The sequence below is a fragment of the Phascolarctos cinereus genome, unplaced genomic scaffold (assembly GCF_003287225.1).
Source record: "Phascolarctos cinereus isolate Bilbo 61053 unplaced genomic scaffold, phaCin_HiC Scaffold_1;HRSCAF=81, whole genome shotgun sequence".
Lineage (NCBI taxonomy): Eukaryota > Metazoa > Chordata > Mammalia > Diprotodontia > Phascolarctidae > Phascolarctos > Phascolarctos cinereus.
The window spans coordinates 91,174,682-91,200,648 of NW_027555514.1; the positions used below are offsets into that span (position 1 = coordinate 91,174,682).

Sequence of the window (25,967 nt, forward strand, 5' to 3'; positions counted from 1 at the left end):
GCTCTAGAATTTGTCTAGAGTCATTTTTTATGGTATTTGGAGGTATTTGGGGGAGACCTCAAACAGGTCTCTCCTTTTACTCCGTCATCTTGGCTCCAGCCCAAGTAAAGTCCAGTACATGATGGAAAGAGTTAAAATATAACCAAGCTCGACCTGAGAACCCTACTAAATCTGTCTCCTCTTCATCCATTCATACATGGAAATGCAGTGTGATTCAAGGAAAAGTATGCTAAATATGGAGTCAAATGACTCCTGATATCACCCATGTTCAAATTCTACCTCTAACGTGGATAAGTCCTTTGAACTCTCTGATTCTGTTTAACTAGAACATGATGGGGTTGCCCTAAATATTCTCTAAGCTCTGTCCCAGCTCTAAACCTATAATCCTATGGTCTCTATACCCCCGATCTTTCTCTCCCTCCTGTCTCTAATTTTTTCCTCTCTTTTAACTCCTGTTCTAATTTCCCCTCACTCTCTGCTTCTCTTCCCCTAAACTAGCTAATACGATGGAATTTAAATACACATTGTATTATGTGCATTACTTAACAAATAGTTTCAAGTCCTCTGTTCAGTGTTGGTTTTTAATATAAAAACTGTTTTTCTCCTTAAGTGTGGCACTTGATCCATGTTTTTATGTGAAGCAACAGACTTTTATAGAAAAAAAACTTCACTACAGTCTATAATACATTCCAAGTGTGAAATAACAGATTCCAATGACTAAAAGCTTTTAAAAACTTATGCAGGGTATCTCCTATTTACGAACAACACCTATACCATAATCACAAAAATAACACATACATATTATTGCTTTGAAATCAGGAAAAACATTTTACAATGTACATTGCCTCATGGTACAAAGTGAAGAGACTCTTGATTACATTCTTAGCTCAACTACTCTTGGAATTCAAACTAATAAGCCTAACCATTAAAACATAACCAAGGAGGTAAATCTGTTGTAAAACCACTAGTATTATCCACATCACTATTCCTTTCCACCATTGTGGATAATTGAAAATTTACTATGTATGTTATTTCTCAAGTGGTATATAACATTTTGCTGAAAAACCTCCCCAAACTAAATGATGGTGAATACTGACATGTGATGTTGTACAAAGCATATAAAGATGTAATAACAGACATGGCCTCTGTACTATAGACACTTTTAACTTAAACACACAATATTATGGGTACAAAAACACTTCCTTGCTTTTTTATCCTGCTAGACTCAAATCTCTAAGGTTTCCACCCTTATATCCTAGCACAGATGCCAATTGCTACTAACAAGCTGAATGAAAATTCCCAGCCAGCAATTTAGATCAGCTCCAGAATGTCTGAAATCACATAAGGACTTGAACTGGAGACATATAGCCATTTTTCAGAGTTAGCTCCAGGTCTAAGGTACAAATAGTTTTGTTTGAAGGTTTGAAGGCTCTCTGGGCTTCTGATATGCTCTGAGGAATCCTGTATAGAAGATGATCTTATTTGGAATTGAGCTATTCTCTTTCTGTAAGTATGTAGGGTCTCCTACATACTTAGGATAAAATGAAAAGGTTATCTGACAGAAAACCTGGGAGTTACTACAGGGGTAGGAAGATGATTTTGAAAACCCAGATACACCTTAGTGAAAGACTCCTCAACGGTGTGTGCCCAAAAACTATTCCAAATTTCAAGATGTTGAAGTGGTGCTCATCATTAATTCTTATTTCTTTTCCTCAAGCCAGGTATCCAACTAGACATTTCTATTTCTTTTCCGTAAGTCTATTCTTAAGCATTATGACCGAGTTTGTTTCAATGCTTCAGTGCCAGTCAACAAGAGTAAAGATGTTTCTGTAGAAAGTTAAGTCAGATTTAAAGAAGTAATGTTCACATAAGGGGCCCACTTCACCACTATGTAGGCTTGAAATAGGGAACATAAAAAAAGTATTTTGTCATTTCTCTTAAAATTAAGGAGTCCAAAGATTCTTACCAGAAGTATTTGTCAGCATCCAGCAGACAGGGCAATGCTATTCCATATTCTTTCCTTTTCAGAAATGCACGACCCTTTTCATGATATCCCATAGCTAACATAAGGGCCTACAGGGAAAAGTGGATTGGAAAGGCCACTTTTAATTGTAATTCATGGCAATGGAAAATTTCCATTTATATTTCTAAAAAAGGTAAAAATATATCTTTAATATCAAGGTAGATTCACAACTTAAATCTAAAAGCCAAATGAAGTAAAAGGAGAAGAAAACTGATTTCTACAAAGTTTATTTTAAATACTGAAAGATCTCAAGAGATGTATACCATAACAAGTTATCACATGAAAAAACAGCATTCTTGGTTTAATGAGCCTCATTATGGCAGTACCAAGTAGCCACAGTAAATATTCCTAATTTTATTTCATGAATTAGTGAAAGCTGTCCCTTTACTCTCATCTTTTTATTTCAGTATGATGCTATATATAGTTTAAGTTTAAGATACTACACAGGAACAGAAATAAGAAAAACCTGCCAGGAATACTATAGAATCTTTTGGGAATGAATATGTTTCTGTTCTTAATCACAAGATTCTATTTCTGGATTTCTTATTCATGTCTTCACTGGTATTTCCAATGCAACTAAAAAGTGTTTTAGAAAATGAAAAAAACCACTATCTAAACAGCAAATTTTCATGCATCTGAACCTGTTTTAGAATGCAAGCTTATGAACTTTGTCATGTGGGTAAATATGTTGATGAAAATTTATCCAAGTAAATTACTGAAGCCCTCCACTACTAAATTCCCCACAAGTATAGACAATATTAGAAGAAAGTGCCTACATTTTATGTTCCTTTATTAAAAGTCACAGAATTAGTTCCCACTGGGAACAATTCCACATTACAATTGTTACATACCCTATTTGGAAGATCATGAACAGAAATCTATTATTTGATCCAATGTATTATACACAGACCAAATGGCTAGAAAAAAATTTTTACTTAACACAAAATCTGAGAATGAACTATGAAACTCAAAGTACTTACTTTTTTTTCTGCTGTGGGTATTTTGATTGATCTGCCTGTTTGATTAGCTATTTCTAAGTATGGAGTTGTTTCAGGATCCACAGTCTCAGCTGCAACAAAACAAAAATATTCAACTTCCACTAGCTCACAGTCAACAACGGTGACACAGAACAACACACACACCAAACTGCCAAGGACAAAGGGTTCCAAACACTAAAAGGAAGGCAACAACCACGCTAATCCACGGAAACGTGCTGCTGTTTTACTGTCACCCCAATAAAAGAACTAAGTTGTATTTTTCATTAGCAGAAGGTGAAAAGCAGATGCTCGTACGCATACCTCTCTGTGCCAGTATTTCCAGGCCTCGTTTTGTCCTCTGCATCCTCTTCTCCTTTTTGTCAGCTTCATTTTGCTCTAGTTCTTCTTCCTGAAGATTTCTTCTTGCATCCTCTTCTGACTGCTTGAGTTCAAGCACCAAAGCTTTCACATTGTGCGTCACCCCTTGCTCTTCCAGGCTTTTCCCTACAGAATCGGAGTCACAGAGAAGTAGAAACATTCAGTCCAGACCTGCCATGACGCTCACCACCTGTAGGCCCTCCTTTTTGAGCCTCAGCTTCTTCACCTATTTTTCTTTTGTTGTTCAGTTGTGTCTAACTTTCTGTAAGCCCATTTGGGGTTTTCTTAGCAAAGATACTGGAACGGTTTGCCATTTCTTCCATCAGCTCATTTTACAGATGAGGAAACTAAGGAAAACAGGGTGAAATAACTCGCCCAGGTTCACACAGTCACACAGCTAGTAACTGTCTGAGGCCAGATTTGAACTCAGGGAGATGAGTCTTCCTGACATCAGGCCCAGCATTCTATACATTGTACCACTTAGTTGCCCCCTATGACGTGAAGCTAATAATGTCTACATTAAATATTTTCCAAGATTTCTCTAAGGAATGTGCTTTATAAACTTTAAAGCACCACAGAAAGGTGAATGAATGAAAAACCATCTAGGTGGCACAGTGGATAGAGCTAGGATGGAGTCAGGAAGACCTGAGCACAAATCCTGCCTCAGACATAGACTGTGTGATCCTGGGAAAGTCAAATAACTTCTGTCCAACTCAGTTTCCTTATCTTTAAAGTGGGAGTAATAACAGCACCTACTTCCCAGGGTTATTGTGAGCATAAAATGAGATTATATTGTTAAAGTACTTTGCAAATCTAAAAATGTTACGTAAATGCTAGTAGTAGTTGTTACTCAGCATTTATTATGTGTCAAATAGCCAGAGCTACAAATATAAAAGCAAAGACAGTCCCTGCCCTCAAGAGATATGCAATATTTGCAATTTGCAATACAGCACTAGAAAGAAAAAACACGTATATGGGAAAAGTGGCCAGGGAAAGTATATTTTGTTTCGGAAAGTTACAGGGATGATGAGTTGTAGCCAAAGTGAAGTGACAGTCACAGCCTTTCCAGGAAGGATCATTGAGCAGATATGATTAGGATTCCAAAACTGGAAAATAGAGGAGAGGGAAGAAGGAGAAGACAAAGAAAAGACGGCCAGGAAGTGAAGTAAAATGCGGCCCAGGCCTAAATGTAGTGGGTGACAAACACCAATCAAGAAAAAATTATTACAAATTAAATGGGCACTTTGGGAGCTATACTAACCTTCAAAAAGCCATTATAGGATCATTCTGGGATAAATACATTTGAATTTCCCTTGTGACAATGGTAACATTAAACAGATATTAACCTTAGTAAGTAAAAACATTAAGAAATACTGTATTTCCATTTGGGGGAATTTAGCTGATCTAAAATCAATTTATTCTTTCAGTAATTCTTTTCAAAAAAGTCACTGGGATTTTAAAATATCCAATAAAGTCAACCAAGCTTTACTAAGTGCCTGCAAAGTTCCAGGCACTATGCTAGACCCTATGGCAGAATATACTATGTTAGCCTTTGTGGAGTAAATGAAGTACAAGTGACTCATACTGCCCCCAAGAAACCTACAACCTAATAGGGAATATAAAACAAGCACATTAAGTTAGATTTAAACATGATAGCAGATGAGATGGTACAAGTTAGCACAAGTAAATGATACAGTCCACAAAGGCTGTAGATTCTAAGAGTATGGAAAGAGCCCTACTTTACAGAGTGATCAGAGAACGCTTTAGAGAGGAGATGGAATTTGAGCAGATCTTAAAGGCTAGGGTGGGTGCAGATAAGTAGAACACAGCAGAGCATAATGTTATTAAGGTAGAAAGCATAAGGAAGTTGGGAAGTGCATGGTATGTCTGAAAGAGAGTAACTATACCAGTCTAGTTGGAATGGTTTATGTAGAGGAGTACTGGGAGATATGACTTGTACAGCAGACTCAGACATTTTGAAGAAACCCAGATCTTACGTAAGGGAAATGGGTAAGAACTGATAAGTTTCTGAACAACAGAGTAACAAGATCAAAGTGACAGTTAAGGAAGTTTAATCTGGCAATTATGTGCAGGTTAGACTTGAATGAGAAATGCTAGTTAATTTTTGCAATAATCCAGATAATCCAGAAAGGATAAAAGTCTGAACTAGATTTCTGGGAATGAAAATGGAAGGAAGAGAACTGTGAAGAAAGAATCAACGGGAGTTGGTAACTGTCTAAGGAAGGTGAGGATAAGACAGAGTTGTGAGACTGGACCAATGGGAGATTTGTACCATTCAAAGCAATAAGGAAGCAGCAGTTTGAGCCTATCATGCAGCTAGTAGAGAGGTCAGGGCTAGAGATGAAGACCCATGGGCCATCCAAAGAAGTAATAGCTGAAACTACAGAATGAATGAGAGCACAAATGGAGGAAAAAAAGAGAAGTGCAATGATCAGGAACTGATCAGGGAAATATCAGGAAGATGTCTGGTAAACAGAAAAAAAGAACAGGATCATGGGAAATAAAGGGAGAAAAAAAGTAGAGTTTCAATAACATGTAAGTAAACAGGACCCAATATTGGTAAACCTAAAAGATCTTCAAGGAAAGGGCTGTTTTTGTGTGCTTTTGTACCCCAGCACTTAGTGCAGTGCTCTGCACACAGTAGGAGCCCCATGTTTATTGACTGGAAAACAAGACAAGAGAGAACTAAAAAAATTACACTGGCTGAGAGGGGCAAGCAATCCCCATTGAGCTCCACAAGGTCAAATTCAGTAGAGTGAAAAGACAGAAGGCAGAAAGGAGAGAGAATTCTACTTGCCATTCTTCTTCATGTCAGAGATGGTCAAGATGATTTCCATGGTGAAAAAAAAAAGACTGAACTGAAGTATTACCTCTAAGCTCACTGATTTAACACCATATAATCAATGAAGAGGAAAGGTTGGAAAATCTAAATTTCTGTGTTGTTTAGAGCTATAAATTATTTTTAAAACCCTACAGATTTAATCAATACATACCTAATTGAAGCTGCTTCTTATTTATAACTATTTTAATGTAGTTTTCTTGAAATCCAAAGGTTTCAGCTATTCTACAAAATAAAACAGATATAAGTCACTGGAAAATACAAATGTTTATATTATATTACCTATGAAACAGATTTCAATTTTCACAAATAGAAATATAGGCTACCAGAGGGGGACGTTTCAATTTTTCTGAAAGACAGAATCAGGAAGATTCTGTATTACTATTTCATGATGAAATACTAGACTTTCAACATAAGGACATAGTAATGCTAATCACGACCTTCAAGATGACAGGTTTGGGAAAATCACTTAAGTTTTCTTAAGTGAGAAAACTAAGGTTATTTTATATGAACTGTTTTGCATGGTTATGTGGTTCAAATGAAAGTATTCTATATACAAAAACACTTTGAAACTATAAATATAGTGCTATGTACCTGTGAATCGTTGTTTTCATTATGCAAACTAAAAACCAAAAACCACCAGGAAAAGCAATTAGCAAATCTATTTATTGGAATTAAGCTTTCAGTTCCCTTTTCAAATGTAACTCTGGTTAATCCTGTATCTTAATAAATCAAAATATAGGAGAAAATTCAGCCACAGTGACAAGTACATTTCAATTTAGTATTCATTTATAAGCAACATAAAAAATGTAGATACAGGATAACTCATAAATTTGCTATCATCATCTTATAATGAGAGGTTAGCAGTATTAAATACATATAAATACTTTCCATTTTCAACTGAAACCAACAAATGAGTAAAATATAGAAAACATATAAACTGCCGTCATTTATATTAAGATTTTCCTCAAAGGCTATTTTAAGAAAATAACAATCTCATGTCATTTAAAACAATTCAAATTAAAAAACAATTTAACAAATAACTTTTCAGGGTCACTTCGGCATAAAAGGTACACCTAAGATAGTTCCTGCATTTCACCATTTTGCTTTCATAAATTCAGTCGCTAACACAAATTCAACCAGTATGAATGAGTGTCACCTAGTGTCAAAAATCGGTAACTACAGAAATGTGTTATCCAAAAAAATCAAGAGCTCCATTTAAATCTTTTTTACCACAGATTTCTAGAATGCTTCTCATCATAATTCAGGGACCACCTATACAGCATTATACTTTGATAGGTCACATAACTACTATGGAAGCTGACTAAAGCAATATTTGCTCCTTCTTTTAGAAATATTAAGAAAGCATCTTTAAATTATCCTGGTCTGAGGCCTTTGGACTAACATCAGTCTTTAATTGGTGATTGTGAAACAGTGTTCTCTCCCCTTTCCAGGTGAGCCCTGGAAAGGAAGATTAGGTCTTCTGGAAAGTAATTAAAGTAGTGATCAGACCAAGGTGTGCTTGACTTACCTACCTGGAAAGCAATCTCTCTCTCCTTTCTCTTCCTGTTCCCCTCCCCTCAATGCTTAAACAGAACAGTGTAAATTAATAAAAATGATTTCTAGTAGACTTTGGTCCAAAACTCATAGTAAAGGATTTAAACAGGAAGAGACTAGCTTATCAGTAAGGAAGTTACTCCTGCCTTTTTTAGTTTTCATGGAGGAACTAGGCTATAACAGCTAACTCAATGCACCTTTCTACTGTTTTCTGGATCCTAACTATAAATGTAGGCTAAGCTATTGCAAACAATGGGGGGAAAAAACAGGAAAAATGTTAAAAATGACTGCTGGAGGGGTAGCTAGGTGGTGCAATGGATAGACCACCAGCCCTGGAGTCAGGAGGACTTGAGTTCAAATTTGGCCTCAGACACTTGAACCAGCAGTGTGACCCTACGCACTTAACCCCAACGGCCTCACCAAAAAAAAAAAAAAAAAAAAAAAGACTGCCTGAGGCAGAGGGGAATAATGGCTGGAGAAATAGAGGGCTGCCCTCCAGTATCAAGAAGACCTGGGTTCACGGCAAATCACTTGGTTCTCAGTATCCCAGGCAGCTCTCTAAGACTATAAATGGTACAGCTGATCCTGAATGGTCCTGAAATTCTTCACCTGGAGCTACTTATACAATTACACATATGGTTAAAATAACAATAACAACAACAAAATAACCCTGCCTCACTAAAAAAAATCAGCTATTGTTTCAAGTACTTAACACTCAAAAATTAAAAATAAATAAAATAACCTATTAATTAAATTTCAACATTTCCCATAAGTTAGAATCTTGTGAAGAGACCCTTAAAGATGAGAAAAATAAGACTCAGAAGTTAAATGACTTGCTGAAGGTCACAAAGGTTCTGACAGTGGCATAGTCAGGACTGGAATCCAAGGCTCTTCTTACTGAACAGACACCACTTTTTTCATATTGCAAATGGAAAGTCCAAGATGGGTAATAGTTGAAATAGCTGCCTCATATTATACAGGAAACAGCATATAATCCAATCCGGTCTACAAACTATAAAACTGTACCAAGACTTAGGAAAAGTGGAGAAAGACTTTCTGGACTTACTGTGATCTCAGTTCTTTGCCGGTGATGTGCAGTTTGGTTTCCAAGAAAGTTTTCTTATCCTAACATAAAATTTTTAAAAATTACAGTTGTGATTCCCCTGTATTTAATTTCACATTTTTCTGTTCTATTATTCTTTTCTGTTAAGAAGGCCTTATATCAAATATTATGACATTTGTGGCACTGGACATGGACTAAAATTATAGCTATACAGATTTATAAGTATTGTTGTTTCCATTATGAAAACTAAAACCCAAAACCTATCAGGAAAAGCAATTAGCAAATCTATTTATTAGAATTAAGTTTTCAGTTCTCCTTTTAAATGTAACTTTGGTTAAATCCTATATATCTTAATAAGTCAAAATATAGGAGAAAATTCAGACATAGTTACAAGTACATTTCAATTTAGTACTCATTTATAAGCAATACAAAAAATGTAGATATAGGATAACTCATAAATTTGCTAGGGTCTAGAACACAATTCTATTGCAGTGTCAGAACACAGCCCAAAAGATTTCAACCAGACAGCTAACTGAAAAGTGCAAAAATGTTGCAGAAATCACAACATATTTAACTGGTGCTTTAGTTTATCCTCTGGTACCAAGACATGATTTAGGGAAGCTAACCAATAAAATAATCAAGAGGAAGGAGAAAATATTATAATCCACCATGCTGGTACCTGTCCAAGCAAGACCAGAATAGTAAAATGTCTATGACAAGTATCAGAAACTGATGAATGGAAACATATCTCCACGGATTTTCAATTTTTCATTACTTAAAAAATCCCTACATATTTATGAACTGAAAAAATAAACATGCTCAGAATAAATGCTTTGGTTTTCTCACTAAGCTCTTTAAGGTATACTAGAAGCTTTTATAAATACTGGTTTGGTTACACATTACCAAAACTACATTATAAGTGGTGGGAATACCTGCTAACTGCTTTTATCTGTTGGTATCTGGTCCATGCAGGGTATGGGCTTCCCTTAGAACTTTCTCTTTGGAGTTTCTATGTATTGGGTAGCTATGGTAGGGAACAGAGAAGTACCTGTTTCCCTTACATTCTCTTCTGACCAGATAATGGGGGACAACTGGCATTAGCAAGATGAGAGACAATGTCCCCCAGTCAGATACTGGAATGAAGGAGTAGCATTTCTTTCTCTGTCACCATGAGGAGAGAGCACACCTATACCTACTCCCTCCAAACTTTCTTCTGGGGAGAAGGTGAGTCTCACCCATATGGACAGCCATACCTTAAGTGGCACAGGTCCTAAAATCCCTGAAGTGAAGCACCTATCCTTTCTATCACTGCTTTTTCTTTAAACACAGAAATCAGATTTATAAGTGATCTATTTCAACTCCCTCATTTTACAGATGAAAAAACTGGGGACCAGATTGGCTAGGTGACTTGCTCAGGGTTTAGTAAATGTCAGAGCCAGAATCTGAACCCAAGTCCTCTGACTCTAACTACATTCCCTTGTTCCTCCGTCTGGCTATCTTGGATTTCCTTCTTTGTATTCTTAACCCTTTCTCTCCTCTTTATTTTTTCAGTAGCTATACATTTGCAACAGTATCATTTTCTAAAGTAGAGTAGTTAAGATATAGCATGGGTTAAGAAGTTCTTTCTTTTTAGGGGCAGCTAGGTGACACAGTAGTGGATAGAGCACCACCCCAGAGTCAGAACGACCCAAGTTCAAATCTGGCCTCGGATACATAACACTCACTAGCTGTGTGACTCTGAGCAAGTCATTTAACCCCAATTGCCTCACCAAAAAAAAAAAAAAGTTCTTTCTTTGGTGGGCTAACATGAGAACTTAACCACCACTTGTAACACTACTTCTACAAGAAAACGTACTCCAAATTTCAAACAACTGACTTGGAAATATTTGGCGTACAATATGCTCGCAAATTTGGGATTTGTCGTATAGGCTATCAATGGCATAAAGATTACATCGTGACTTTTCAGTTTCTTATCCTTGAGACACTGTGGCTAATTCTATCATATTTGATAGGAAAATAAAGGGAAACCTGTCTCATTTGTTTAGTATGTCACTGTATCACGTTAAAATCTATATTATACATGCTTTTATACTATTACTCAAGTTTAAGTGACCATTACAATTAAGTCCTTTTAAGATATCTTTTAAAAAAATAAAAATGGGAAATTGCTTACCCAAAATTTAAAATACTTTAAATTTAAACAGTATAAGACTCTAATTTTAAAATCACAATTAGCTTGAGCACTGAACAAATAATGAACATCTATATTAGTAAAGATAATTACTTACTCTTCTTAGTCTTGTAGGCAAGTATAATTCAATTGTAGCAACACCTGTGGTTTTAAAGTTTTCATTTCCTGTTCCACGTTCAATTGCTTTACACCGTATTTCTTCAATAATTTTTTCTATTTCATTTTCACAGCATTCTAGCTTGTCTGAATATTTCTTTGCAAGTTCCTGTCAAAAATTTACAAAACACAGCTCAGTGCAAAGCTGCTAAATTTTAAATGAATAATGCAACAGAGGGAAAAAAGCCCCAAACAAACCAAGAAGCTAGTATTAACAGAAACAAAGCATGCAGAAACTGTGAAATAATCAACCATGTTGAGTAGCAGTCACTCCTAGTGTAAGATCCCATATGGGAGCCATATTTTGAGATACATAAAAAATTTAAGAAGGATTCAGGAATAAAAGAAAAACAACTAAAGAGCTGTGGCCTACAAGAAAAAGCCAAAACAACTGGGATCATTCAGAAAAGAAAGCTAAGAAGTGACTTAACTGTCTTCAGTAATATGAAGGATTATTTTAAGAAAGATGGTGACCAAGTGTTCTCCATCTCCACTAAGGAGAAAACAAGAGAAAATGGATTTAAATTATAGTGAAGTAGGAATAATTCAGATTATACGTAAGAAACAACTTTCTCATCACAATAGTTCTCAGATAATAGAATGAATGGCAAAATAATCACCTGAGGAGAACTTTAGAACTGGGAGAGAAAAATGACCATATGTTTTAGGTTTCTGTGAAGCCAGCTTAGAAGATAGACTTAAAAATTTCAAAGTTCTATGATTTTAATTTTGTTTATATTTTATTTTTCCTCGATTACATGTAAAAACAATTTCAACATTCATTTTAGGGGCAGTGAGGTAGCACAGTGGATAGAGCACTGGCTCTGGAATCAGGAGGACTCGAGTTCAAATCCAGCCTCAGATACATAACACTTACTAGCTGTGTGACCCTAGGCAAGTCACTTAACCCCAACTGCCTCACAAAAAAAAAAGAACGTAAACATTTTAATCTTATTGGATCTCTAACAATCTTTCCAGTTCACCTTTTCAATGCTTCTCTTGAGTCTTGCATTTGAAAGTCAAATTTTCTGTTCAGCTCTAGTCTTTTCATCAGGAATGCTTGAAAGTCCTATTTCATTGAATAGCATTTTTTCACCAAAGGACTATATTTGGATTTTGCTAGGTAGGTAATTCTTGGTTGTAATCCTAGTTCCTTTGTCCTCTAGAAGCTCATATTCCAAGCCCTCTGATGCTTTAACGTACTAGCTGTTAAATCTTGTCTTGTCCAGGGGCAGCTGGGTGGCGCAGTGGATAGAGCATTGGCTCTGAAGTCAGCAGGACTTGAGTTCAATTCCAGCCTCAGACCAAACACTTGACACTAACTGTGTGACCCTGGGCAAGTCACTTAGTCCCAAAAGCCTAAAAAACAAAACGAAACAAATCTTGTCTTGTCCTAACTGTGGCTCCATGATATGTAAATTATTTCTTTCTGGCTACTTGTAACATTTTCTCCTTGACCTAGGAGTTCTGGAATTTTGCTATAATATTCCTGGGTGTTTTCATTTGGGGATCTCTTTCAGGAGGTAATCAGTGTATTCTTTCAATTTCTATTTTACCCTCTGGTTCTAGAATATCAGGAGAGTTTTCCTTAATAATTTCTTGAAAGATGGTATCTAGGCTCTTTTTTTTTGATCATGGCTTTCAGGTAGTCAAATAATTTTTAAATTATCTCTGCTTGATGTATTTTTCAGGTCAGTTGTTTTTCCAATGAGATAATTCACTCTTTATTCCATTTTTCCATTCTTTTCATTTTGTTTTATTGCTTCTTGATGTCTCATGGAGTCATTAGCTTCCATTTGCCCACTTCTAATTTTTAAGGAATTATTTTCTTCAGTGAGCTTTTGTACCTTCTTTTCCATTTAGCAAATTCTGCTTTTTAAGGAGTTTTTCTCTTCACTGAATTTGTATATATTTTTCTCCATTTGGCCAATTCTACTTTTTCAGGCATTCTTCTCTTCAAATGGATTTTTAAATTTTTTTTATTTTTAGGCAATTGGGGTTAAGTGACTTGCCCAGGGTCACACAGCTAGTAAGCATCAAGTGTTTGGTCTGAGACCAAATTTGAACTCAGGTCCTCCTGACTTCAGGGCCAGTGTTCTATCCACTGCGCCACCTAGCTGCCCCTCTTCAATGGAGTTTTGTACTTCTTTTACCATTTGGCTTATTCTGCTTTGTAAGGAGTTATTTTCTTCAGCATTTTTTTCTGTGCCTCCATCACCAGGCTATTGATTCTTTCTTGCATCACTGTTATTTCTCCCCAATTTTTCCTCTACTTCATTCTATTTTTTTTAATCCTTTCTGAGCTCTTCTAGGAATTATTTTTGTGCCTCAGACCAATTCACATTTTTTCTTTAAGGCTTTGGATGTAGCATTTTCTTTAAGTCTTTGCTATCTTCCAAGTTTACGTTTTGATCTTCCCTGTCATCATAGTAACTTTCTACGGTCAGGATCTTTTTTCATTGTTTGCTCACTTTCTCAGCCTATTTCTTGACTTTTAACTTTATATTAAAGTTGGACTCTGCTCCCAGGGTGGAGGAGGCACTGTCCCAAGCTTCAGGTTTTTTGTGCAGCTTCTTGTGAGGGTCTGTAAGCTTTCAGTTCTTCCAAGTCATGGTCTAAGGAAAGGTGTGTTTACTACTCTCCTAACCTATGCTATGGTCTCTAAGTGACCACAAACACTCTTTTTTGCTGTGGAACCAGGGTCTCCACTCTCCCGTGGATACAAGCTCTGCTGTGCTAGTGCTCCTCCTCACCCTGGTACTACAACCCAAGACTATGACCCGGTTCTTAGTATGGGCAATGTCACAGAGTCCTGCAGCCAGTGTCAGCAAAGGGACTCCTGTAATCTCTTTCTGACTAGTTGTCTGACCCCTTACTGTCTGTGTGCTGGAAGCTCCAGAAACAGCCACTGCCACTGCTGATTCAGTCACCTCCCACCTACTCCCCACTTCCAAAGGCCTCCTCTGGTTTTGCTGGGGCACCCCCTGCACTTCACTCTTGCCTCAGTGTGACAGAGCTTTCCTGTCAACCTTCTAAGTTGTCTTGGGCTGGAAAATTGTTTCTCAGTTTTATGGCTGAAGTCTGGAGTCTGCCACTCCAGAATTTGTTTTGAGCTGTTAAAGTTGTCTATAGAGTTTAGGAGAGCTCAGGCAAGTCCCTGCCTGTTCTCTGCCATCTTGGCTCCTCCCCCTGTTGGAGCTTTTCCAAAGTAAAATTCATCCTAATATTAACCCAGGACAGCTAAGTGACGCAGTGGATAGAGCACTGGCCTTGAAGTCAGGAGAATCTGAGTTCAAATTCGGCCTCAGACAAACACTTGACACTTACTAGCTGTGTGACCCTGGGCAAGTCACTTAATCCCACTAGCCTTAAAAAAAAATTCATCCTAATATTAACCTAACAAAATAGAATTCCTTCCAAAGTACATATTGTGATAGATGCCAATTCTTGCTATGTTAGAAGCCTCAGAGATATTTATATATGCAAAAGTAAATCTCAAATTCTAGTCCTCAACAGAGAACTACTCAAAGTAATCATATTCCAAAGGATCATTCTTAGGTGCTCAGGGATACAGTACTGAGAAAGATACTCTGGTGGTCAAAAAATTGTCTTCAATTCTAATATAACAACTAATCCAGAAGTCATTTAGCCATAAATCTCAACTATTTGGAACACAGACAAGCAAACAAAAAAAGACCTTGGAGCAGAAAGATTTCACATATTTTATTCATAAGAAATTCTCTCAAGGTATCACTCTTAAATCTACTAACTCTTATTTTAAATACAATTCTAACATGGGTGATTTCCCAGAGAGATTTAGATGTCACAAATCTGAAGGGAGGGTGGGATCTCTAAAGAAAGAGATAATACAAAGAAATCACAGCTGACTAAGGAAAGCAGGAAAATGACAAAAAGCATAGCAGTCTAGTCCTATACCCTGATATACCTGAATGGCCCTGGAGTCTTCACTGCATTACAGTAGAGTGCAAAATCAGTACTCATAAGGATGGATTGGTCATAAAGTGATAGTTAAATCATGCCAGGAAGACTTTAAGATAACAAGAAATGTGTAGTATGCTTTGTAGAGATTCCATTAAAAATGTTTAACATTAAGTTCCTCTGTTTAACAAGGTAAGTTTCAGTTATTTATACGTAACAACTTATTCCAGGAAAAAGTTAAGTAAATGAAATATTACAATATTTAGAACAATTCCATAGATTTTTTAATGTCATTCATTTGGGCATTCCCTCAGTACAGAATGGCAATCCATCTGCACTGTCTCATTCAGTCCAGTTAACCACATTCTCCTTCTTGATGTCAGTCACTGCATGAATATCAATGCAGCAGTTAGAGTCAACCCCTTTTTTAAGTACTTCCCCTCACAGTGGACACATGATCTTATAGAAATGGGAATTTGCTCAAATAATACAGATCACAACCCACCAACGCTTTCTTATCCTTTATGAAATCTCATTCATCCGTGTCCTACCAAAAATCTTCAATAAAGAATCTATCCAATATGTAGGCCTCAAAGAGGCACAATGAGTTCCATACCTGGAGTCAGACAGACTCATCTTCCAGAGTTCAAATTTGGCCTCAGACACTTTCTAGCTGTGTGAACCCTGTTTGTCTCAGTTCCTCACCTATAAAATGAGCTGGAGAAGGAAATGGCAAACCATTCCAGTATATTTTCCAAGAAAACCCCAAATGGAGTCATGAAGAATCAGACATGACTGAAACAACTGAACAACAAAAAAAGTCTTTTAACATTCTATATGTACCAGGTGAGAAAAATAAGTAGGCCATCTGAAGACTAGTATACAAAAAATTTTTACAGTGTGTGACAGTAGAAGCAGCTAAGAAACATCAGTTTAAATAATTCAACAGTAACTAATCAGTACTCTACTACTGAGCTGTGATATCAATGTTAATATCTAAATTTCTTTCAATTTTAGCTCTTTAATAAATTGGGGGGAAATCTTAATTTTAATAATTTTTAAATACTATTATAATTAATCATAAAAAAAACACAAAGAAATAAAAGACTTCATTGTCATCATAGATGGGGCCTTACTGAAAAGATTCATAAAGACAAGAATGCTCTGTGGGAGAAATGATAGCATTAAGTTGCTACTTGTTTATCAGCAAAACTCTAACAGAGATTCTGCATTTTACATAGTTATGATTCTGACACTTTGGTATCTTCAATAGTCACTTCACTAGACAACAGATATGAATTACTGACCACTTTTGATGTTTTATAAGAAAAGTTAATACCTTCAACACCAAACCAGCTTCTTTGTTCTCAGTAGTATACGGAGGTTTCCAAAGTTGAATTTTGTCTTCCCTTAAGAAGTGGGTCAGTTTTGCTTGTAGATATTTCTTTTGGGCCATCCTTTAAAAAAATAGATATAAAAGAAGATTTTAGAGTGTAACTGGAACTTACACAGTATGGTGGTGGTGTCTTTTTGGCCTAGAATAATCAGTTACCCACCCCCAGTTAATATAAACTAGGTAGGTGTTATCATTTCAGTTTCTCTCCTTTACAAACCTTTTTATTGGAGATGCTAACAAGTGGTAAGATCTGTAGGTCTGAATTTTGTCTCCTTTAGATTCCCTTGCTCACCCTCTAAATTCTTCTTTAATCCATCATTAGACTTAATTATAGTAGAAAAAGAGATAAATTGCCTTAAAAAACAAAACATTTTAGACTCCTTTCTTAAAACAGAACTGAATTGTTTTAAAAAACAAAAATTATTTTCTATGTAAGGGGCCATTTCATACATACTTCATTACTTAATTATTTGTTGCTATTCTTTTCTGTCAGCATGCTTACTGATTCACAAAGTAAAGCAGTATGTTTTTGATTAATCTTTGTATCAAAGACACCAAAGACTGAATATTTTGCTGATGTGGGTGAAGTTGTAGAAGAGAGGTAAAAATGCTGATAAACAATGACTGAGTACAGAGCTCTAATAAAGTACCAGGCCCTACTAAAGGTCAATTAAAAGCAATAAGACATAATCTTGGTGTTTTGGTCAATCTGTTCTCTTATCTGTGTGGTTAACTGCTAACATCAGTGAAGATTCCCAAGCTTCTCCACATACGTGTTTTTTAATCCATGTCATTCCAAAGACCCCACCCAACACTCTAAAGAGCTTTCTTTCAACCTATTAATATCCTGGGGATATCAGTGTACCATTCAGGCTCTTTTTTCTCATTTTCACTACATGATCAAATAAGGAGATGTGGCAGATATAAAATGTGTAAAGAAAATGTAAGGATGTATGGACAAGTTATCAGCTTGTGCATAATCAAGACAAGTCTAACTAAGGCACAAAAAGCATTCAAAAAGTGAAGTGGGGATTAAGGTTATACCACTGGGGTAGGAAACTTTTTTTCTATCTAAAATTAGGTTTAAATTACGTATTAGTTTAGTTGAGGTAAAGCAAATTCAAAGAAGGAAAAGGCAATTATTAAGCCCTGACTACATTCAAGGCACCATTCTAAACAATGAAGATACAAAAACAAAAGCAAGACAGTTCATGCCCTCAAAGACCTTACTTTATAATACAGTGAGCAACACATATAGAGGAGTGGTGGCCACAAGTCACAAGTATGAAAAGATGTGGGAGAAAGAAAAGAATAGAGAATGGCTAAAAATCAAAAGGAAAGAGTCAGGAAAAAGAGAAAGTTAAAATAGGGAACTGTGGAGGGGGAACATATCTGAAAGACATTCTCAGTAAGTTCTAAATGATTAATAAGCTACTCCTCAAATTTGAAATAGCTTTATTTACATCATTATCACTATTTTGAACTGACTTTAAAAATACCAGTTAACCACTGCTCATAGCTCTTCAACTGTTTCTTATGTTTTAAGCCTTCAGAGACTAAATGAGTATTCTCAGGCAGGTATCAGTCTGGGGCAAATTTTTGCTGCTATCAAAAAAAAATTTAACTACTAAAAAGATCTTCTCAAAGTATTTTAAAACCGTCTTCCCTGCTTCATGCTGCTATTGTTATTCCCCCTTCTTCCTCACAAGTTTCCAGCTTGTCCACCTAAGTTGCAGTAAGAGAATTTACACATTTTATCAGTGACAGCACAGTCTGGGTTGAAAGAGAAGAATATTCCCTGGGCTAGTAGCTATAACTGCAACAATATTACCAAAAGTATGAAATCAAACCAACTCATCCAAAACTAACTCTAGCCAGAAGGTTCTATCCTCTGGTACAGACTGAACATTACCAATTAGACACATTTACTTAAAAGGTACATTTTCTACAAGTTTTTACCAGATACCTCGCTAGATCCTCTGATACTAAATCAGGGTAGGGAACCTGAGGCCTCGAGGCCACATATGGCCTCCTAGGAACTCGGGTGCAGCCTTTTGACCGAGTCCAAGTTTTATAAAACAAACCCTTTTTTAAGGGGATTTGTTCTGTGAAGTTTGGATTCATCAAAGGCTGCACTAGGGACCTAGAGGTCTGCAGGCTCCCCACCCCTGTAAATCCACACATACATGTTTCTCTAATCCTATGAAAACCTTCATCTGACCTTGTTAGGCAATCCAATTACAATCCCATCTCTTTCCTTCCCTTCACTTAATGAAAGAAAAAAAAAAAGCTGTCTATACCTCATGTCTCCGCTTCCTCATTACCCACATCTTCCCTGGTATCTGGGCTTCCAACTCCACCATTCTACAAAAACTGTTTTAAGGTCACCAATGGCTTCCCAATTACCAAATCCAGTGACATTTCTTTCAGTTATTGTCCTTTTTGACAATGTTGATAAGCCCCTCCCCTTGCACATTCTCTCTCTTCCACTGGTTGCAGAGTTGCCGCTCCTTCAGGTTGTCTCTCTTTTCCCTATTCCCAACACCGTCTAGTATATTCTACAAGTTTCAGGGTTTGGTTCTCTTCCCTCCCTTAGTAACATAATTCACTCCATGGCTTCAAAATACTTCCTTTGCAAGTGAATTCAAAACCTGTTACTAGTCCTGACCTCTGTTCTGAGGTTTGAATTTAGATCACTGGCTGCCTACAGGGCATCTCCACCTGGGTATTCTTCAAATACCTCAAACTCAACATGTCCAAAACGGAACTTAACTTTTTCCCTAAACTTGTTCCTTTTTCTGACTCCATTATTTCAGTCCCCTATTTTGGCAATCTTGCTAGCTTTGATTCTTCCCCCTCCTTTATTCCTCATATCCAATCAATCATTTACCAATTCTACTGTATGTGGTTCAGGGCTTACTACTACATGCCTAAACCATCTCCTTAGGGGTCTTCCTAATCTCCAATCTCTCTCCTTTATGCTGCTTACAGAATAATCTTTATAACACATAGATCTGGTTATACCTTGCTTCATGTCAAAAATTTTTAATAGTTCCTTATTAATTATCAAGTAAAGGTCATTCTTGGTATCATCCCAGCTTTTTCTCATATTACCCTGCCTCCATATATACTCTACACTAGGGGTGGAGAACCTGCTCTACACTCTCAGCAAATTAGATAATCATTTAATCCCCCAACACTGAATTCTCATGCTTCCACTCAAGCTGTGTGCCCAGAACATCCTCCTTTCTTTTACCTGTGAATTCCCATCCATCCTTTAAAGCCCAAGTCAAACGCCTCCTCTTGTAGGATGTTCTCTGATCTCCCTCATTGCAAACAACTTTCCTTCTCTCCCCTCCCCAACCTCACACAGCACTTTATCTTGTGATTTTACTGTGTTCAACTGAAAACAGCTGAGAAATAAATATTTTGCTAGTCTAAAACTCTTTCCAGAGTTTTTTCCTAAAAACATATAGAAAGCTAAGAATGGGCCTTTCTTAAGACAAATGCATTAAAGATGATAACCAAACTTAACTCTTATCTAACTAAAATCACTGCCTCATTTAGAGATTTGGAAACCAACTTAAGGGCGTTGTCTTTTGCCCCCAAAGTCAAGATACTTATCACAGGGTTAAAAACTCTTTTTAATCTGTTAAGAGGAGTGGCCAGGGTGAAGCAGTAGATACCGAGCTTTGCCAGAAGTCTGGGAAGATCAGTTCCAACACTTACTAGGTGGGTGACCCTGGGCAAGTCACTTAAAGCTGTTTGCCTCAGCTTCCTCATCTGTAAAATGAGCTGGAGAAGGAAATAGCAAACCACTCCAGTATCTTTGCCAAGAAAACTCAGAGTCAGGAAGAATCAGACATGGCTGAACAACAAGAAGAAGGAAGAAACTGAGTAGTGACTACTGTTTTGGAATATTAACGTGAAATTATAATTTAAGATATTATAACCTTTTCCTTGTTGAAGATTCCTATAAATGGTACTGATTCGGTATAGGACTGGTGGGAACCCCAAAATGTCAGGGTAGAGGGCAGTATCCACCTGGAATGAATTCACAAACTCAAACCTTCTTCCACTCAAATGACAAAGTTTACCATAATGCCAATAGAAAAGGGCAGATTCCCAGTGAACCTTCTACTTAATTGGGGTGAGACTGATGCTTATACACAAAAAGGACAGTGAAAGATCTGGCTGGGATTAAGGAGTGGTAAATAGTTTGGGGTGGGCCAAGAGCTACAGTGAAAGGAATATCTAGTAAGCTAATTAGGTGTGTGATCTAGGTAGGCTGGGTGGGCCAGCTGCTTTGGGCAGAGTGATCTGGGCTGCTGAAATGTATGGGAAAATTCAGGGACTGGGTTGCTTTCAAAGACATAGTCTTTTTCTTTCAAGGGTCTATGTCACATAATCCCATCAGTACCTCAAACTGTCCCGCAGTAAGAGGGCATAGGGAATGATTCCATTTTGGACATCTCTCTCTAAGTTAGGAAACTGCCTGAATATGAAATAACATTAAAATAAATAAAATTATTCCTGGCAGTCTTGTGCCTAAAAGGTAGTGTACAGTATTATTATTTTAACAGTATTATAGTTAGGGTGTTTTGGTCTTGTCTACCAAGTGGACCAGGTTCAACTTAGCAGAGCCCTGAAGAATGTGAAAGTACATTCTATGCAGAAATGACTACCTAAGCAAAGATATTGCAGCAAGAAAGGCCAAGTGACAAGTAGTGAGTTTATCTCGTCACTGAGTTACAGTAAAGCTGTAGATGGCTTTGAATAAGCTCAATTTACAATTTACTGAGGCGATAACAAGGAGACATTGAAGGATTTTTTGAATGGGAGAATGATGGTATCAGACCTGTGCACCACTTTACTTGGATCAGAGAATTTAAGAGCTGAAGGGGAACCTAGAATCATCTAATCTAACTAGATGAGGAAAATGAGGCTGAAAGAAGTGAAATGACTAACTGAACAGCACATAGGTATTAGGAGCCACATAGCCAGTATTTGGACACAGGTCCTCTGACTCTAAATCTTGCGGTTTTTTTCCATCATGCCATGCTACTCTAGCCCTATGACTGTGGTAACAACAGATTACTCTGGTCCTGATACAGAACTCTGGAGCATATCACCCTTGGCTTAGATGTATATGAGGGATTTTAAGAAGTCAGTGAGCAGACTTACTAAGGCAAGAGGTAATGAGGGAGGGTTCTGAGGGGAACAGAAAGATGATACATAGGTCTTACATTAAAACTAACAAAGCTGTACCCCACAATACAAAACCGAAAGTGAAATTTCTTTCAAGTGCCATTTTACAGCCAGGGATAAATAAAGAACACAAGTTTTATTTTCACTTTTGCATTAAGCTGACAAAACAGTTCAACCTTCCCAAATCTTCCTAACTATACATCTCCTAGAATGCTCATACTTTTACTTTTCTTATGAAATGTAACAAATTATTTGAGAGGAATGGGCAAAGGAGGGAATCTAACAGCAGAAAGTTAGGATTTTGGAAAATAACATTCACCTATCTATCCACAGAACAAATGAGGCAGTCAAAAGGCCAACAGAACCTACTGTTGACTAAACCCTAAACCACACACCTTGTACTTTTAATTAGAACTCTTTGATTTTAATTACAATCTCTCGTTGTTGTGGTTTAAATTATGCGCTCTGAGCTCATGAACAAAGGCTTGAGTAAGTACCCAACCGGTCTTATATGTCACGTCGGCGACCTCCCCCCACCCCACCGGGGTCTCGCTTCAACCACAGGCCACTCTCACCCCGCGCCACCCCCCCCCACTTCGTCCTTACCCGGGGCGGAGCAGCCTTTCCTCGGTAACCAAGAAGAAGGGGCTCGCCCCCCGCAGTGACCACCTCCTCCTCAGTGCCTGGAAATGTGGTGGGAGGGGAAGAAAGGGAGCCAGAATGAACGGAATATGGACGCAGTTTCTCGCAGCCCTGGGCTCCCCCCTCCCCCGGGTCAGGCGATGAAGGGAGGAGGAGCCGGACCCCGCCCCGCCTCCCGCGGGACCGTCAGCTTCGCCGGGAGTTACCTTTGCATCCCCAGCGCCGGTCCCAGACCCCTCACACATCCACTCCCCCGCAGCTTCCCGGGGGACGAAGCAAGCCCGGCGCCCCGCAGTTCCGAGAGGCTCCCAGGGAGCGGTGCGTGCCCACAGAGCGCGGCCGACGCCGACCCCAAAGGAGGCTGGGCTGACAGAAGGCAGAGAAGCAGGCGGGCCGACGGCCGCCCCTCAGCCCTCCTAGCTCAGCCCGGCCCAGCCCGGGCTGGGCCGAAGCCTCACTCACCTGAGCTGCGTTATGGTCAGAGCTCGCCAGCGTTCAGGAAAGTCCCCGGATGCAGCGGGTCGCTGTTTGTTTTCGTTCCGGGTGAAACCGGCTCCTCCTCTTTCTCCTCCCCCCCCTCCGCCTCCCATCCCGCCTCTCCGCACACAGCCCCGTGCTGGTGCCCAGCTGGGAGGGGGCGGGAGCGAAAGCGGGGGGGGGGGGGGGAGCCCAGACCAGGCCTAGGCCTCCGGGCCGGCGAAGGCGTCACGTGACTCCCCACGCCCGCGCGTCTTCACTTCCCCCCGTCGCCTTGCTGCCTCACGCCCACCTTTAGGAGCTAACAGACGGGCGCGAGGACTTCGCGGGGGTGGTGGTAGGAGAGCGAAGAACTTGAGGGTTCTCCTTCTGCACCCCTCTTCCTTGTTCCATGGGCCACCAGTTTTTATAGGTCCTCAGGTCACTTTTTCGAGCCTCAGTTTCCTCATCTGTAAAATGAGCTCCAGATGCCACGATTATGGCTTAGGTTCAAGTGTCGCAGCTTCGAAGGTCACCTTCTGCAAGATGCCTCTTCTTTAATGCTAATGCATACCCTTGTTGATTGTCTGCCATTTGCCGGGTAGAGGATAAGTCTGTATGTGGAGCTGCTTCATACGCAGCTTTTTTGCAAGGTGGCTCCCCCATTAGTATGTAAGCTCCTTGAGGGCGGGACCTGGGTTTGCATTTGTGAGCCCGCTGGTGGCTCAGTGTAGAGAGCGCCAGAGCTGCGTCAGGCAGTCCTGAGTTACAACCGCAATACAGCTTCTCACACAAGCCATGTTTCCCTGGGCAAGTCATTTAACCTCTGTTCGCCTCGGGTTCCTCCTCTGAAAAGTGGCGATAGCCCCTGCCTCTAGAGATGGTTATGAGGATCAAGTGAGATAATAGTTGTACTTTTTTTAAAAGTTCTTGACAGAGCAGGTACTGCAGTAATGCTTATCCTTTTCCTCTCCATCCTCAGCATGGTGCCTGGCACATAGTAGGCACTTGGTTAATGTTTTACTTGAGTGTTTTCCTTATGAAGTGGGTTCTGGCCCCTTAAAGGTAATATTTGACATCCCGGAGACTCTCTTCCCCCAGCTGAGGCCCCTCATGAGCCACCTGCAATGTGCAAAGACTGTCTCCTGGCTAAAAACTGTGGTCAAAGACCACTCTGGTTTTGTGGTTAGAAAAGTAGGAAAAAGGAAATGAATGGTGGGATAGGATCCACTTTTCCTTCACCTCCAATTCCACAAGCACTTAAAAGATGAATTTGCTACCTCTGCAGGTGTTGAGAATATGAACCATTTAGAATTTGGCTCCCTTAAAGTTCAGCTAAGTGCCATCTATGGGAGGAGGACTTTCCTGATTGCAATATTATTATTGCCAGCCATCCTCCAACAAATAACTTTGTAATTCTTTTGTGTATATACCGGTGTACATAAACTGATCTATTAACATTGTAAAAATACACCACCATGCCCAGTAGAATATAAGCTTTTTGTTTTTGTAGTATGTAGTACTAGGCCTAGTAGAATGCTTGGTACCTAGCAGTTGCTGTTCAGTGGTTTCTGTCGTGCCCAACCCTTTATCACCCCATTTGGGGTTTTCTTGGTAAAGATACTGGAGTGGTTTGCCATTTCCTTCTTCAACTCATTTTACAGATGAGAAAATTGAGGCAAACAGGGTGAAGTGACTTGCCCAGGGTCATGCAGCTAGTAAGTGAGGGTGATTTGAACTCATAAAAATAAGTCGTCCTGAGTTCAGGTCTGGCAGTCTATCTACTTAGACACCTAGCTGCCCTGGTACCTAATAAGGGTGCTTAAATGCTTTTTGGTAACAAAACAATCTCTTGCCTTCAAGGAGATTACTTCCTACTGAAGGGGGGCGGGGTGAGGAAGGCAAGGAATAATATGTACCCAAATGAGTACAAACTATATATGAAATAAGTACAAAGTACTTTTTAGGTAGAAGTGCTAGAAGAATCAATAAGAATTTCTTTCTAAAACTTTTCCCCCAATTTACATGTTAAAATAATTTTTTAACATTTTCTGGTAAAGTTTTGAGTTCCAAATTCTATCCCTCCCCTCCCCACCACCCTGAAATGGTAAGCAATCCAATATAGTTTATACATGTGCAATCATGTAAAACATTTCCATGTCAGTCATTTTGTACAAGAAGAAAAAAAAAAGGAATGAAAGTGAAAAATAGCAGGCTTCAGTCTGTCTTCAGACAATATCAGTTCTTTCTCTGGAGGTAGATAGCATGCTTCATCATGAGTCCTTTGGGATTGTCTTGGATCATTGTATTGCTGAGAATAGTTCTTGTTACTGTGCACAACTTTCTTCTATTTCTGTTTGCTTTCCTTTGCATCAGTTCCTGTAAGTCTAAGAAAGTCTTCTAATAGGAAGTGGCCCGTAAGCTGAGGTATGAAAGAGTTTTGGAGAAGTCCAGGTGAGGAGATGAGCATTCCAGGCTTGGGATGAACACCAGTTTAGCTAGAGTGTATAGTGAGTAAAGGGGTGTAATGTGGAATAAATAGGAGAAAATGGTTTGAAGCCAAATGGCTGGTTCCTTAGCTTAGTGCCTTATCAATCAGTTAATTTATGAAGGCCTCTTTTGTGCCTTCTCTGAGCCTTCTCACTACTCGCTCACAGCTCCAAACCTCCTGAGATCTCTCGATATAACATATTCTACATAAGAAGTCCTGTGCCTTCACCATTTCATGGACCAGAAGCTCGCCAGGCTGATGCCACATCCTTCAGCATTGAGGACAGGAGGAATCAAACCAAATCCTCCTGGTCATGACTTTCCAGACCCCCCTGTGCACCACCTTTCCCTTGCTGTTTACACGCTTCCCCCAGTCTCACCTGTGACTTCTACTGTACCAAGACAAATTTATCTCCACGCCAGTTTCTCTCAGTACTTTCCCCTTCCCCCAGCAGGAAGTGCTTTCTCTGCTCTAACTTCTCATGACGCTCAGTTTGGATCTCTCCTTTTTCATTTAACACAGTGTAGCCTTTATTATGCTTATCTGTACCTAAGGAGCGTGAGAGCTAGGGGGCACAGCAGATAAAGTGCTGGGCCTGGAGTCCGGAAGACTTGAGTTGAAATCCAGCCT

General features: G+C 38.7%; 1 protein-coding gene across 4 annotated transcripts in view; it reads right to left on the minus strand.

The window, feature by feature from the left end:
- Positions 1 to 22,956, minus strand: part of NUB1 (negative regulator of ubiquitin like proteins 1) — a 38,095-nt gene extending 15,139 nt beyond the window's left edge. Inside the window, exons 1-9 of one of the 4 annotated variants that reach the window (XM_020977798.2) lie at positions 22,853 to 22,940; positions 22,355 to 22,431; positions 16,484 to 16,601; positions 11,147 to 11,314; positions 8,862 to 8,920; positions 6,393 to 6,463; positions 3,322 to 3,504; positions 3,004 to 3,092; positions 1,967 to 2,073 (exon numbers count right to left, since the gene is read on the minus strand). In XM_020977798.2, the coding sequence (XP_020833457.1) occupies positions 1,967 to 2,073; positions 3,004 to 3,092; positions 3,322 to 3,504; positions 6,393 to 6,463; positions 8,862 to 8,920; positions 11,147 to 11,314; positions 16,484 to 16,600 (794 nt within the window). In that variant the 5' untranslated portion in view covers position 16,601; positions 22,355 to 22,431; positions 22,853 to 22,940. The other 3 variants (XM_020977796.2, XM_020977795.2, XM_020977797.2) reach the window with 3 other exon arrangements.
- Between the last annotated feature and the right edge of the window lie 3,011 nt (positions 22,957 to 25,967).